The sequence below is a fragment of the Carassius carassius genome, chromosome 2, assembly GCF_963082965.1.
Source record: "Carassius carassius chromosome 2, fCarCar2.1, whole genome shotgun sequence".
Taxonomy (NCBI): domain Eukaryota; kingdom Metazoa; phylum Chordata; class Actinopteri; order Cypriniformes; family Cyprinidae; genus Carassius; species Carassius carassius.
Genome location: NC_081756.1, coordinates 8597709 through 8615073, shown reverse-complemented (window position 1 = coordinate 8615073; position 17365 = coordinate 8597709). Strand labels below are relative to the sequence as shown.

At 34.8% G+C, this 17365-nt stretch overlaps 1 protein-coding gene across 2 annotated transcripts in view; it reads right to left on the bottom strand.

Annotated features, from left to right (window-relative positions):
* Nucleotides 1-17365, bottom strand: part of dagla (diacylglycerol lipase, alpha) — a 41260-nt gene that overhangs the window by 4095 nt on the left and 19800 nt on the right. The window contains exons 6-19 of one of the 2 annotated variants that reach the window (XM_059506536.1): nt 16455-16542; nt 16212-16346; nt 16028-16105; nt 15758-15882; nt 13896-14049; nt 13611-13694; nt 13082-13159; nt 12924-13004; nt 12450-12592; nt 9668-9736; nt 9512-9584; nt 6900-7108; nt 5681-5807; nt 3360-4261 (exon numbers count right to left, since the gene is read on the bottom strand). In XM_059506536.1, the coding sequence (XP_059362519.1) occupies nt 3395-4261; nt 5681-5807; nt 6900-7108; nt 9512-9584; nt 9668-9736; nt 12450-12592; nt 12924-13004; nt 13082-13159; nt 13611-13694; nt 13896-14049; nt 15758-15882; nt 16028-16105; nt 16212-16346; nt 16455-16542 (2311 nt within the window). In that variant the 3' untranslated portion in view covers nt 3360-3394. Of the gene's footprint in view, nt 1-3359; nt 4262-5680; nt 5808-6899; nt 7109-9511; nt 9585-9667; nt 9737-12449; nt 12593-12923; nt 13005-13081; nt 13160-13610; nt 13695-13895; nt 14050-15757; nt 15883-16027; nt 16106-16211; nt 16347-16454; nt 16543-17365 lie in introns of those variants that run through there. The other variant, XM_059506528.1, reaches the window with a different exon arrangement.

The window sequence follows — 17365 nt, the reverse complement described above, 5'->3', positions numbered from 1 at the left end:
TACACATTTTTTTATTACATTAATTTGTTGCAATGTTAACTACAGATTATTGAAGCATAAATTTATTTGAACAAAACTATCAAAATAAATACTTTGTAAACATACTAGGAAGAATTAATGCTTTTGATATTCAATTAAAAATCTTTTCATAATTTTAAACACAATTACAGAGTGACATACAGTAAAATGATCTGTATTATGTGCATGATGAACACAAATCCAGCAAGACAATCAACAAGGACAAAGTTGAGTGGAACAACAAAGGAAGAAGTCCAACACCCATAAAAAAAATGATAATGCGTATTTCTTTATTAATGTGTGTAAACATGAGTATGTATAGAGTTAGAGACAATAATCAGTAAATTAGAGACAAATATAAGTAAATGGATATAATGAAATGCAATGGAAGAAACTGTGTAAATGATGTACATGTACCATGCAAAAAAATAACTACAAACTACATACTACAAACAATAACAAAATAATTGCACAAAACCATTTACTTAAAATAAAAGCAACTGAATTCATTTTAGTAATAATAATTTAAAAAAGCATCTCGAATGAACGCTAAACTTCATGTTAGCTCAAATGATTAGTGAGTAAACATTGATTTTTAATCCAATGGTCCATTTAGCACATTTTCTGCAGACATTCACAGATCCTTCTCCAAAATGACAGCAAAAATAAAGATAAAATTAAATTCTACATTCCACTATAAACACATAATGAGATTTTTATCCTGGTCATACATGTTGGAACAACATTAGGTTGAGTAAATGATGACACAATGTTCACTGTTCCTTTAAATGTACCCTGTGAGGCAGAACTACCACCACCAACAAGCAGGGAAAACAAACACTGATGCCCACCGCAAGAAGCACCACAGGCCTAAATCCACCTCCAAAAGTAATACACCAAACGTAAAAGACCAGGTGACCAACTCAAGGCACACGCAGAGGGACAAAAGCTGCAATCAAAATCCTGCTGCAAACTGCTAAAGCATAAACCAGAGATCAAAACAGGAAGTTAAGAAGAACTGACAGAGAGACCAGGAACCTGCAGAAAGGAAGAGAATGACACACAGATGCCCAAAGCTCGAGCTGATGGATATTTCCGGCAGCGACGAACAGAGATTATTAGCTGCAAAGGAAGAAAGCACATGCATTTGGTTGTACTGTACATTGTGTGACATACACTGCCCTTCAAAACTTTGGGGTTGGCCAGATTTTTATGTATTTGGAATAACTCTATGATTTTCACCCATTACACCATTAAAAAAAGAAAAATACAGTAAAAGTATTACAATTTACATTTTCCTTCAATAATAATTCTAACAGGCTAATATGATTCTCAAGAAATATTTATTTTTATTATCAATGTTGAAAACAGTCGTGCTGCTTAATATTGATGTGGAAACTGATGCTTTTTTCAGGATTCTTTGATGAATATTAAGTAAAGAAAATGACTTTTAGAAATATAATTTGTTTAACTTGATAAATATCTTGTTGAATAAAAGTATAACGTTTATGTATGTATGTATGCATGTATATATATATATATATATATATATATATATATATATATATATATATATATATATATATATATATATATATATATATATATGTATGTGTGACCATACATTGTATGGGTCGAAATTATTGATTTTTCTTTTATGGCAAAAATCATTATTATCATTAGGATCATGTTCCATGAAAATATTTTTTTTTTGCCACTGTAAATGTATTAAACCTTAATTTTTGATTAGTAATATGCATTGCTAAGAGAGCTTCATTTGGACAACTTTAAAGGTGATTTTCTCAGTATTTAGATGTTTTTGCACCATCAGATTCCAGATCTTCAAATAGTTGTATCTCGGCCAAATATTGTCCGATCCTAAAAAACCATACATCATTGGAAAGCTTATTTAGAAACTGAAAACAGAGAGACTGCTTTTGTGGCGCACGCACGCACGCACGCACGCACGCACGCACGCACGCACGCACGCACGCACGCACGCACGCACGCACGCACGCACGCACGCACGCACGCACGCACACACACACACACACACACACACACACACACACACACACACACACACACACACACACACACACACACACACACACACACACACACACACACACACACACACACACACACACACACACACACACACACACACACACACACACACACACACACACACACACACACACACACACACACACACACACACACACACACACACACACAGCCAAGCTACGAAACATGTTATCTGTTTCTGATGCAGAAAAGCTAGTTCATGCATTCATGACCTCTAGACTGGACTATTGTAATGCACTTCTGGGTGGTTGTCCTGCTTCTTCAATAAACAAGCTACAGGTAGTCCAGAGTCCTTACCATGTCAAGAAAATATGATCATATTACCCCAATTTTACAGTCTCTGCACTGGCTACCTATTAAGTTCTGTATCAGTTACAAATTATCATTACTTACCTATAAGGCCCTAAATGGTTTAGCTCCTGTGTACCTAACTAGCCTTCTACCACGCTACAATCCATCACGCTCCCTAAGGTCACAAAACACTGGACTTTTGGTAGTTCCTAGGATAGCAAAGTCCACTAAAGGAGGTAGAGCTTTTTCACATTTGGCTCCCAAACTCTGGAATGGCCTTCCTGATAATGTTCGGGGTTCAGACACACTCTCTCTGTTTAAATCTAGATTAAAAACGCATCTCTTTCGCCAAGCATTCGAATAATGTTTCTCTTAAATTGTGACTGCAGTTGCATCTGATCAAATGTGCATTCTTATTCTTTAGCTTGGGCTAAACTAATTAATTTTACTTTGTTGGAACAGCAGCTATGCTAATGATGTCTCTATTTGTTTCTATGTTTTGCCGCGGGAGCTCCAGTCTGGATCCAGAACACCGGAGAAGAGATGATGCTGACCCCTAAGAGGACCGAAGATGATGCTAAACCTGAATCAACAAACAGAACTAACAAATATTGCTACAAGTGTGACTGCATCATATAATAATTGCTGTTAATAATGTTCATCGTCTAGCAGAGTACGTCTTGTATTAACTTTTTCTAAAAATCCTGTCATACGTGCACAAACTGACAGTCACCACTTATAAGCTACTACTAAATATTGTAGAAACTTAATTTTCTGTAAAGTTGCTTTGTAACGATTTGTATTGTAAAAAGCGCTATAGAAATAAACTTGAATTGAATTAAATTGAATATATATATATATATATTCATATATATATATATATTCATATATATATATATATATATATATATATATATATATATATATATATATATATATATATATATATATATATATATATAACTGACCCCAGACTTTTGATCAGTAGTGTAAATCAGAGGCTTGAGATATAACATGTGGCACTAAAAGAAGTCTCTTCAGACCGAGCAGTCGAGGAACTCAATCTAGACTGAGGAGAAGTTAAAGGTGTGTTATCAAAAACGTCAGATTCTGCAGAACTGTTCTCCGCTGAGAGATCAGCTGATGTGCTTTTAGACATTAGTCCGGTTGAGGAGATCTCTGAAAAGTCTGGATTTATGCTGGTTTTCAACAGGAACTCTGGGAGAGAAGGGGAATCTGATGTGTTTGGAAATGGAATGATACTTTGGGAAGTTGTCTTCTGGAATTTAATGCGGGACTCAGGAACAGATACATCAGTCACTTTGGAAGATATAGAGCCATTAAAGGCAATGGTTGAGTCATGGACAGATGAGGGCATTTCTAATGTAGAGGTTAATGTAATGTTCGACTGGCCAGAGTTTTTGGGAGCACATGCAACCATTGGGGATTCAGACTGAGATGGACATGTTGATGGTTGTTGAAGGACACAGAAATTGTCTCCTGGCTTTATATCTAAACTAATTGAAGATGTATCTACAGAAACAGACACAACAGGGGTGAGAGTTTCTGTGATAGCGTTCTGAGGGTTTGACTTGTAAACTGCTTGAAGACTGACAGTATTATCGAGCGATAAACCGTTCCTGTGAGTGTCTGAAGCTCGTGGCTGGACAGAAACTGTTTCACTGGGAGTTTGAGAAGTAGAGCATGTTTCTCTAACCATAAAACATTCATCTGAAGAGAGAGGTGTTAGAGAGGGATCTGGGAGTGCATTAGGGACAGAAACACACGCTTGGATGCTAGCTCTCTGGCTTCCAACCTGTGCAGCAATCAGTTCTGAAATTAAATAAGGGTTTTCCAGCACCTGTGAAGACAAACCAACACATTACCATACAACAGGCATAAAAACAAAGGAACATACTTTCAAAAGAAAACAAAACAAGATAGTCCAAATTAAGAGCAGCTAGATTTGCAGCAGGACAAATTATGCACCCAAAGTGTAATACTTTAGATTAGGGCTCTGAACAAACTCCTATCCTTAAATATGAGCAATAGTAATAGCAATAGGAAGAAGGAACAGCCATGCCAGAAATGCTTTTATGCTCGTGGAATCCTGTTGACGGCAGACAAAAACAAAAACAAAGACATGAATGTCCAGACAGAATACACAAGATGTTTACACAGACCTGCAACACATATACCTGTCCACTGCAGCCCAAAAGCCTTCCAAGCAACTGATTCAATGACCCCAAACCCATTCCGATAACAAAGGCAGATCTGGGCACACCAGAATCCACGGGTACTTACTGTGTGTTAGATGTTATTTTACAGGGCTGAGCAAGATGCATTAAAATTATCAAAAGTAACAGAATGATTAATGAAGTATCAAGTGAGTAATGGCTGCTGAAAAAAAAAAAGTGTGACCCTGGAGCACAAAACCTTTTTTAAGTCGCTGGGGTGTATTTTTAGAAATAGCCAAAAAAACATTGTATGGGAATTTTTTTTTTTTTTTTCTTTTATGCCAAAAATCATTAGGATATTAAGAAAAGATCATATTCCATGAAGATATTTTGTAAATTTCCTACCGTAAATATATCAAAACTTCATTTTTGATTAGTAATATGCATGGCTTAGAATTCATTTGGACAGCTTTATAAATGCAATATTTCTGGATATTATTTCTTCTGAAATGGCTTAAAAGGTGTCATTTTCTCCCAATCAAAGGAACTATGATTCAAAATATTTAAATACAGCACAAATCTAATTTATAAAAACATTTCTAACCACACAGAGAGTTTTGTGAGTGATGATGCAAATGAATCATTGTTTGGACTTTTGAATCAATTGACTGAAATGGATAGACTGAACTGAATTACAGAAATTAATCAAAATAGCCAATTCAAATTTTGTTACTAAAGTTGAATCAGATGCATTATTAAAATAGCTTTGTCTTAATTGTCTCATAATCATATAAAAGACATAAGTCAAGCAAAGATTGCAAAACTAGACTAATGAGACTTAAGGAAACTTCAATACAAGCGCATCAAAATAATCCCAATATTTTTATTATGCAAGATCACTGTATTTATTTTAGAAATATTTAATATATTCTCCAGTACTAGTGGAAAGTTTGCCATTTTATTTCATATTATTATTGCATTCATCGTTGCTGGATCCGGTCTAACTCAGATTTGCCCAGAATGAAGTTGAACATAACTTTGCATTTAGCAAGAGTTAGCCAGGAAAACATGCACAAAACACACATGCATATAAAACCACACACCTTGTTGACGCCATCCATCACCACATGGGGCATGTGTTCATTCAGCATGGCTGGAGAAATGATGACCTCATCAAAGGCCTTGTTATCCCCCCACAGAGCGGAGTAAGTGGGCTCTTCCTGACCACAACTACATAGAGAGAGCGAGAGAGAGATGGTATGAGGAATGTCAGACTTACAGTAAAACGGCGTAGACTCTAGCGAAACTTTGACTCAGATAAATGCAGGATGTGATGCATACAAAGTTCATTACTGGAAATGAAAAGTCCCAGTCCTCATAGCAGCACCGAATGGAATTACAAAAGCTATTTCCAAACATGTAGAAGTCCACAGAGAGACCATGTGTTATTTGTCTGTTTTGCACTATTGAAATCATGATTTGAAATAATATTTTTCTTATAAGAGTAATTTTGAGAGGAAAAAAATCTCTGTAACTAACAAATAAACAATTATCACCTTAGCAACATTTGCATTTCAATAGACCTGTATTTTTGTAGACCCCTAACTGCCATCAAAGTAAAAAAAATATTTCCAAATATTTATTATACTTACTAGTAGTACTTACATTACTGTTCAAAAGTTTAAGGTAAGTCAGATTTTCTTTTAAATACATAAATAAATAAATACTTATATTCAGCAAGGCTGCATTAAATTGATCAATAATGAAACACTTGTACACAATAAACACACACACACACACACACACAAACCCCATGAAAAGGCATCACAATTATTTTCAACATCGATAATAATAAATGTTTCTTAAGCAGCAAATCATATTATACTGATTTTTGAAGGATCATGTGACTCTGAAGACTGGAGGAATGATGCTGAAAATTTAGCTTTGCACCACAGGAATAAATAACATTTTAAAATATAATCAAATAGAAAACAGTTGTTTTAAATTCTAAAAAATATTGGACATTATTAAAATTTTTATTGCATTTTTTATCAAATAAATGCAGCCATGGTGAGCATAAAATACTTCTTTCAAAAACTTACTGAATCTAAACTTTTGAACAATAGCGTACATTTTTAAACTTCAACCACAATTCTGTTTAAGTGCCCATTTACATCTTTTCCTACAGCTAAATTAACAAAGAAGCAGGAAATCTTAAACAAGCAGAATCTATAAAAACATTTCTCAATGCCCTATATCTGAAAAGAAGAAACCCATTTTCTTGTTCCACTAATCCACTTAATTTACTTCCACTCTACTCACCAGATCTCAGGCGGGTGGTTGTGCACCACATGAATGACCCGTCCCGGTGGATAGAGCGGAGTGGAGGCTGACAGGGCGATGCTCAGGTCACTGGGGTGCAGCCACAGGCGGGAGTTAGAGGGGGTCACGCCCTGAGATACAGGGGCTTCTTCATCCAGGGGTAGCTCTGATTTAGGGATGCACTTCGTACCCCCAGCAATAATCCGCCACTGAAACAAACAATCGAAAAAGAAACTTACAGGCTCTGTTCCAAAACCTAGTGAGCAGCCTACGCAGGCAGCATTTCAAGCATCATTTCCTGCTGAGAGCAGCTATCCAGCAAAGCAGCAGTGTGATTATGTAGAAATGCATCACATAGAGGCCACATTTCTCACAAAGTTCCCTGAAATTAATCAGAGCCTGGCAGAACATATAAGTGAGGTATAAGACGCTGTTCATGATGCAAACTAATTAATATGGCCTTCATTTCTTTCATGCATCATCTCAGCTGCACGTCATTGCAGTGTTGGATTTGATAGAAATAGCAAAAAAAGTTAGCTGAAGTTGTTTGGTTAATGGTGAGTCATTTATATAAGCTAAACTGAGTAGGTGACTACTTTCCGGACAGCTGGTCTACTATAAGTTATGTAAGCCCTAATATGAAGTACAGTTCTGTTCAAAAGTTTATGGTCAGTAAGATTTTTTTTTGGAAATTTATTTTTTATGTACTCTATGCCAGCCATGATGTATATGAGCTTGTTTCTTCATCTGAACAAGTTTGGAGATATTTAGCATTACATCACCAATGGATCCTCTGCAGTGAATGGGTGCCTTCAGAATGAGAGTCCAAACAGCTGATAAAAACATCACAATAATTCACAAGTAATCCACACAACTTCAGTTCATTGGTTAATGTCTTGTGAAGTGAAAATATGCATATTTGTAAGAAACAAATTCATCCTTAACATTAAAACGTCACTTCTCACCAAAATATGAGTCTTGTCACGGTTGGTAAACAGTGATCTCTGGGTTTTTCACGATGTGGGTGAAGTCTGTGTGTTACGCGTCAGCACTGATTGTTTCCTGTTACTCTCTTGTGTGTTTCTGCGTTTGGATGTCCGTGTCTCCCCGGAACCCCGTCCACTCATCGCATCTCACCATCGGATCATCACTTACCTCTCGGCTCGCTTCCCCACAGTTCCTGTGTCACCCTCTCCTGCTGCCAACTCATCACCGCACTTCGGATCCTCTACTCACCTGCATCTTCCTGGACTGTGTATCCCCGGCCAAGTATCATCTGTGTTTCCATCTTCATGTACTGTGTCATTCATATCATTAAATATTCATTTACTCGCACTTGCTTCCTGCCCCTCCTTTCACCAGTCGTTACAAGTCTATAATCCATGATAACGCTTCTTCCAATTAAAGCCCAGCCCCATTAAAATCCACCGAGATGTTTGCTTAAAACTGTATTTGCTAGTAAACAGTGCTGGATCTGTGCATATTTCTCTTCTGATTCAGACAAGATGATTTTTTTTTTCACTGGAGAAAGCAACGGTGTGAAGATTAAAAAGTATAGATGGATTTTTAAAAAATATATTAACATGCAGCATTTCACTTCACAAGATGTGAACTGATCGACTGGAGTTACCTGTGGATTACTGTGGTTTTAATCAGTTCAGTGGTTACACTCGTTCTGACGGCACCCATTCACTGCAAAGGATCCACTGGTAAGCAAATGATGTCAATTAAAATTTCTCCAAAACTGTTACATTGAGGAAACAAACTCTGGCCTGAGGGTGAGTACATTTTCAGAAATTGCTATTTGTTATTCTAAAACTAGTAAAAAAAATAAAATAAAAAAAACTTGCAAAACACCTTTTTTTTTTTTTTTTACATCTTACTGACTCCAAACCTTGAATGGTAGTGTATTTTTTTAAACTGCACGCAAATTAGAAGCTCAAAGCCACAACCTTGAGAAAAAAGTTTAATGGTCCAATTACTGAACTAGAATAGAGACATAAAAAAGAAAAATCAGGTTAAAAAAAATCCCACATCTGTGGTTATAAATAGTAACATAATTTATAATTGACTTTATTCGCCCAGAGGAAAAGGATAAGGGAAAAGCCCAATGTGATCGATAATGAGGATAGTTAATTATGGAACACTTCAATGATAATAAATGCTACTGTGCCATCACCCACATGCATAGACCCTCTAGAATGCTTGATTCTGTACACACTTGTACAAATGTACACTTTTATTTCAATGTACAGTCAACTGTTCATTATGGCAAACTTAACCACTTCTTGTCAGGGCCGTGATCTTCCTAATTGTGCAATAATAATAATAGAGTGATTGAAGATCATCTCTTACATATTGTGTACAAACACTCCAGTGACTGAAGGGAATAAAGAAAATTCAAAGCAAGGCATGTGTAAAAAAAAAAAAAAAACATTTTTCAAGGTAAATTATTTTTTCCTTTATAGCATTATTCAGTTTTGTTTCCTTAAAACTGTATCACATTGACTGGAATGGAATCAATATAATAGTTACAGTAACAGTAACAGTTCTTTTCAACAAAACTGAACGCACACTGAGACTCTGGGAATAAGCCAGTCTAAGCAGTTCACCTTTGGTTTATCACTCTTCTGTAGGACTTCAAGTAAGTGGCGACGGAAGCCCTCAAGCTGAGAGAGGCCAATCCTGAACGAACACAACAGCAAAACATTAACATCAGTCTGCTCAGACTTATAAACGCATCCGAGCACAACTGAACTCTCACTTACCTGGGGACCAGATCTTTTCCTAACACGACTGAGGTGACGAACTCTTTCGAGTACTCCATTGCATCCTCACTATGAATTAAACAGAAACCGAAGCTTGAAAAGCAGTGTTCACAATCTGTTCTTCTTCTGCCATAATGTGACAGATTTCAGAGTGAAATGTGAGATTCAACAGTCGATTTAATGATGACTTTATATTTAGATTCACAAAGAATATGTCCGTTTTTTAATTTAATTTAATTTTTTAAGTGTGGCAGGTAAGAGTTTTGCCATTACCTACTGAATTAAACCGAAAACGTTTTGAATTACTCTCAACTCAAATAATATCCTTCCAAAAGATTAGTGCATCCTGTGAATTTGTGCAGCCATACATGTTTTTTGAGCTAATTCTTCCCACAACAAATTGCATTACAGAGAAGAAGATCTATAGCTTGTGACAAATCTCTTTCAAATTTAGAAAAACAATCAAAGAATGCAACTATGGCTGCCATTATGGTTTTCAAATGTATGAACATAGAAGTTACACCACCAATGAAACGTTTGGTAAGATTTTATTTTATGTTTTTTAAGGTCTCTTTCGCTCGCCAAAGTTGCATTTAATGTTTTTAATAAAAAACATTGTGAAATATTACCGCAATTTAAAATAACTGTTTTCTATTTTAAAGTTCCCCAATTATACCATTTTGAATATTGCATGTAATCTAGCGGAGATGTGAATGCAAACGATATGCAAAGTTGTAAAGCTGAAAGTGCATGATAAATAAAGTTATGAACAGCCTGAACAAGTCGTTAGTAATTCGAATCCCACTTCTGTGAACCATGCTTTGTTCCTCATATAAATCTATTCATAACTATGGCCAGAGGTGGGTAGTAACGAGTTACATTTACTTCGTTACATTTACTTGAGTAATTTTTTGGGGTAACGAATACTTTTCGGAGTATATTTAAAGATGGGTACTTTATACTCTTACTTGAGTAAATTTTTGGGGAAAAATCTGTACTTTTACTTCGTTACTGTGGGCGACGCTCCTCTCGTTACTTTATCTTAATGCAATAAATGTTATAATGCTTCAGTTTATTCCAAACGCGCTGTCTACTTTTCTCTGGGCAATGAGCGATGCCCATTCGCGAATGATTCATTCTTTTGAGTCAATTCTGTTCAAAGGCTTGATCAAACCAATTGGCAAACGAGTGAATTGGTTCATGAATCAGTTTGAATGAGTCGTTCAGTTCCCTGCCGCACGCGCTGAGCGTCTGAAGTGGTTCACTCCGAGTTGTAACGTTTAAGAACAGAAAGAGCGCTGAAAACGTGGCTGGAACTGCACTGAATTGAAATCTGCAAAGGTTATTATTTGCTAGCGATGGAGATCCTTATTAGATGAAAACCGCGTGTGCTGTCTACTGTTTAACAGGTAATAACTTGGGCTACATTCGATTACAGTACACGATACCACTGTGACATTAGTTTGTTGTACGTGTGTGGCTTATAACAGAAGGGAGTCAAGTTGAATTCAGCTTCCAAAAGACAAAAAATAGCCGATTAAGATTTTATTAATTTTAATACAATCACACTGGTGCAAGTACGTTCAGCGAGTCATATTATCAGCTGCTAAATTCAGATCTGTGATTGCTTGCTGGCGCTGAGCCAGAGATAGATGCGTTTATACAGCGCTGCGCATTATAACCAATCACACATGATTCTTTTGAGCTTATTAAAGCATTGGCCAATCAGAGGCGTTCAGATGAGTCATCGCTAAAATGCCGGTGCTTCCTTCACTCGCTCACTGACTGAATACCTCTTTCTGGCGAATTCTCTCGCAGAAACAACAAAGTGCAGATGTGTGTACGAATCTTTAATTAAGATATTGATTTCACAGTGTTAACAGTTTCAGTGATTTTAATGGGAGTTTCTGAGAGTGATTGAAATCTAGACTGTCAGTGAAAATGATCTTTAATAATGTAAATGCTATTTGCTCTCTTTCTGAACAATGAAAGATTAGTAGCAATATTTATATCACATTAACTTTCAATGTTAAATTCACCTTTAATAAAAAGTCAGTCGTATTAAAAATATGTTATGGCATGGCACCTATATCTGTTACTTAAGTAAACAGACAGGGTTTTATAATAAATTACATAAATTGGAGTAAAGGCTGATGAAATATATACATTTATACACGCACACATACATTACATACATGTTATCTATATATCTAAATAAAAATAGGCTCAGTATGACCCAAAGTAACTAGTAACTAACTACTTGAGTAGATTTTTTATCCGATACTCTTTTACTCTTACTCAAGTAACTATTCAAGACTAGTACTTTTACTTTTACTTGAGTAAATATTTCTAGAAGTACTTTTACTTTTACTTGAGTACAGTTTTTGGGTACTCTACCCACCTCTGACTATGGCTCATAAATGATGACGATGGCTTCAGAAGATAATTTTTATGATGCTTTTTTTAGAGTTTATAAATAACCATTCACTTTCCTTGAGTGGAAACCGAACTTCTAAATTTATGATTCAGAGCAGAAAGAAAATAATACAGTTTTGGAACGACATCCAATTGTAACAATAATGACAAAATTTTCATTTTGGCACAAAATAATCCTTTAACACATCAGATCTCTTATCTAATGTCATCATGCTTCAGTGACGGCTAGACACTGTTTCTCTCCTCTCTCTCTCTCTCTCTCTCTCAGAGGAGATGAGTTCTCAGCTTTCTCTATAAATGTAGTGTAAAACGGATGCCAGATCAACATTTGAGAGGTCACACTGACCTGAGCAGGCCGCCGGGAGGGGAGTAGGAATAGCAGTGCAGTGAAGGATACTGCGGCCGGAGGAGGAAGGACAGGATGGCAGCTGTACCCGCACCAAGAGAGTGACCCACAATCACCAGCCCGTAGTGCATCGTCCCTTTACCCTGAGATACACACAAACACCACGATCTGGGGCTTTTAGTGTCACATCATATCATGCACAATGCAACCATGCAAATGTTGTCTGAAGTTGTCTAAGTTTCGTCTCGTTACTCATCTGATTCTAAAATAAAAACTGAGACATTTTTAAAGACCTGCACAAATAAAATGAATACTGTATATATATATATAGAGAGAAAAACTCAAAGTGACGCTTCATATAAGTTTTAGAAAATTATATGAACACTTTTGCAGTCTGTGGGAAAATATTTTGAGTAAGCTCTGTGATGTCTAAATTAATAACCATAACGCGCAGAATCATGTGTTTGCACTTACCAAATCTCTCCCAAAGGCTTGAGAGAGAATCATTTCTTGCTCTAGTTTCTTCTTTATGTATTCAGCTGAATAAACCATTCCCTAAATGAAAGATTCTTGAGAATGAGTGTGCAAAGTTTTTGTGTTCATATGTGTCAATATGCGTGTTTTTATAGCACCTTGTGTCCGAGCCATGTGCCGTGCTGCTCTTCTAAAGGCAAACGCTCAGAATCACCCGTAAGATCCGTTAAAGCATCCTGAGAATGACAGAGAAAGATAGCAAAAGGGGAACAAATTTACAGCAAACTAGCCATTAATGCAAAAAAACGACTTGCTTTATTTTACAATATTGACTGTCTCACTGTATCAGCAAACCTATAACATGGCTACTCCTCAAATAAATAAATAAATGGACATGAAGTATTGATTTGAGTCCAAGTTATTTTATTATGTGAAATGTAAGAGACCACAGAGTGATTTGAGAAACATGAAACTAGCACAGGATTGTAGCAAATCAATAGCTTAGTACTACAGTCAGATTTTTATCCTTAAAATGTGTGTTAAAGTACTTTCTTTTGTCACTGCTCAAGTATTCTGCTTATAAACAACTAGTATTTTAATTGGATGAAGATATAATTAAGCCTGACATCACAAGGTTGTGTGTAAAATGAGAAAGAGCTGTTAAAAGTACACGTGTGGTTGACCCACCTTAGGGGACAAAGTCCCTCTGATGCTGATCACGACTTTTTTCTTTGCATGATCGACTGCTACAAAGAAGGGCGTCTCATAAACCTGCAAATCCCATCAAAAATACGGACAATAACTTGTATTAATCACACGTTTCGCATTTATCACTTTAGCTACGGCTTCTCAAATTGAACTATTTTAGTCTGGTCGATGACTCAGTGATGTGAACAGACATTTATCACACAAGACGTGACGCCTCAGGAGTTTGCAGGACGGGGGCTGAGGAATTAATTTAAGATGCCATACCGCATCATGGCAGGATGTGTAGACAATCTGGACCTCTTTAAGGTCTCGGTCCAGAAATTGTCGTCGGATGGCAAGAACGTTACAGCCACAGCAGTTATCCTCCTCAACCGTGATGGACTGAGAGAGACGAGAACCTGAAACTGTAGTGTTACAGCTGACAAGAGAGAAGAAAAGAGAAGAGACACAGAAGAGAAAAAAAATTAAGTAATTTGATTTCATTTATATGTCCTATGAATAAAATCTATAAAAATATATATAAAATGTAAATAAAATAAAAATGTGATTTCTTATTGACAATAAATCACATAGTACAGACCAAAAGTTTGGAAGCATTACTATTTTTAATGTTTTTGAAAGAAGTTTCTTCTGCTCATCAAGCCTGCATTTATTTGATCAGAAATACAGAAAAAAATGTAATATTGTGATATATTATTACAATTTAAAATAATTGTTTTTAAATGTATTATACTTTAAATTATCATTTATTTCTTTGATGCAAAGCTGAATTTTTAGGATCATTATCACATGATCCTTTAGAAATCATTCTAATATGATGATTCATTATCAAAGTTGGAAACAGTTCTGCTGCTTAATATTTTTTCAGAACATGTGATACTTTTTTAGGATACTTTGATGAATAAAAAAAAAAAAAAAAAAGAAGCTATGTTTTTAAAATAGAAATATTTTGTAATAACAATATACACTACTGGTCAGTAATTTGGGGTCAGTAATTGTTTTTCTTTCCTTTTTTTTAAATTAAATCAATACTTTTATTCAGCAAGGATGTGTTAAATTGATAAAAAGTGATAGTAAAGAAAATATATTATTAGAATATATATTATTAGAATTTTTTTTTTTTTTTAATAAATGCAGTTCTTTTGAACCTTTTATTCATCAAATATATTAGACAGCAGAACTGTTTCCAACACTCATAATAAATCAGAATATTAGAATGATTTCTAAATGATCATGTGATAGACTGAGGTTACATGTGACACTGAAGGCTGGAGTAATGATGCTGAAAATTCAGCTTTGCATCACAGGAATAAATTATTTTTTTTAAAGTATATTCAAATAGAAAACTATTATTTTAAGTTGTAATAATATTTCACGATATTACTGTTTTTTCTGTATTTTTGATTAAATAAATGCAGGCTTGATGAGCAGAAGAAACTTCTTTCAAAAACATTAAAAATAGTCATGTTCCCAACTTTTGGTCTGTACTGTATATATGTATATATATATATATATATATATATATATATATACACACACACACACAAACACATACATACATGTCACATTTTAATGTTTCAAATAACTTTTTGGAAAATAAAACGCTAAAATATAGGTGAAATAATGTTTCAGACAGATTTATGTAAAAATGAAACAACATACTTATTCTGACCTGTACTTGTTAAAATATATAAAATAATTATTATAATTATAAGTATTTATCTTGTATTTTATAATATTTTAAATCATTAGAAAATTTTCCCAGACAAACGAGCAAAACATAGCGGTTCAAAATACGCGTACACACAATTTTTGTGTGCACACAAAATTTTTTTCCAATTTATAATAAATTACATATATATTTTATAATTATACTCATGACATGTCATGTATTATTAATTCAAAAATCAATTAATATTTGACAACAATTTATTTAACTGCCGCACACCCCTGGTAGTTAGGACTAGGCTTCCACTTCAGTTTAATCCAGCTTTAGGTTTAATAAAGAGCTAAGTCTACCAAAAACATGACATCAGGTAACTATACCATTATAAGAGCCTCTCTTATTAGCTTTTATCTCATTTCCTACCAGCTGTGCGGAACAATCATATCATATTTTTACGTACGAGCAAGTGCTGATAAGTCTGCAGAGTCCACACACTGGTTTTCTTAAAAGATATACAGGCCAGCCATACGCCGCCATGGCAAACAGCATGTAGTAACACACCTCCTTATACATGGCCATCTCAGACTGTAAACAGAAGGAGAACATCATAAATAATAAACATACATCAACACAAGCACATATATATACATATATATATATATATATATATATATATATATACACACACACACACACACATATATATATATATATTGTATTCTTCAAATACCAAGTTCTTGAGGTCCAAGTATTTAGTGTTGCGAGTTACAGGTATCCCGGACAGAAAGGCTAAAACATCATTGTTTGCCTGCAAAGAGAGAGAGAGAAAGAGAGAGAAAAAAAAGTGTTATCATTTGGACAGTGAGGGATAATCATCCAATCAAAAGTAATGTTAAAGACAAGCTAATGCACACCTGATCCAAGATGGCTGCCCTCTTGGCCCGCTGTCTCTGTCGGAGCAGGACCAAGCCAGCGATGATGTCACTCGGCACGATATCCAGATCCCGGAAAAACTCGGCGAACAAGCTGGCCACCTCAGAGTAAGCGTCCTGAGAGAGAACATCTTCTGCTGAGAATGTGTGTGTGTGTGTGTGTGTGTGAGACACTCTCACAGTAACTGGCATCTGTGTGTATCTGAGTTGGTGTTGGAGTCTTACGGATTGTGTATCTTTTGTTCGAGTGCAGCACATGAAGAACTTGAGTCTCCTGCTCCAGCTGCTGGCTTGACCTTCTTCTAGCCTGTGTCTGAAAGAGATGAAACCCAACTGAGCAAATATCATGAATAATAGGTCAATATATATATATATACACACATACCGGTATATATAAAATACACAATTCCAGTTAATTTTAAAAAATGAGATGTGCACGAGATTGCTGATATGAAACGAAAACTTATTTTACATAATATTTACTCAATGCACTTAAAAAAAGCAGTACACAATTCATGAATTCATTAATTTTATTAATTATTAATTTTTCCAATTATAATTATAATATTAAAGTAATTTCATGTGCTTTTGTCATTTATATTCATTTTTGTTTTTTAATATTTCTATTTAACTTTTATTTTTTTATTTATTTATTTGATTTAAGTACTTCCACTTAAAAGAAATGCTGCTTAATCGAAATAAGACAATAAAATAATTATAATAATTATAAGTATTTATCTTGTATTTTATAATATTTTAAATCATTAGAAAATTTTCCCCGACAAACGAGCAAAACATAGTGGTTCAAAATACGCGCACACACAATTTTTGCATGTTCCAATTTATAATAAATTACATATATATTTTATAATTATACTCATGACATGTCATGTATTATTAATTCAAAAATCAATTAATATTTTTATTTTATTTCATTTCATGTGCTTTTGTCATTTATATTCATTTTTGTTTTTTAATATTTATATTTAGCTTTTATTTATTTATTTGATTTAAGTACTTCCACTTAAAAGAAATGCTGCTTAATCGAAATAAAACAAGTTTAAGTTCTTCATTTTAAAATTTGTTTAAGTGATTGTATGTGCTTTTGTCATTTTTATTAGTTTATTAGTTGCTTT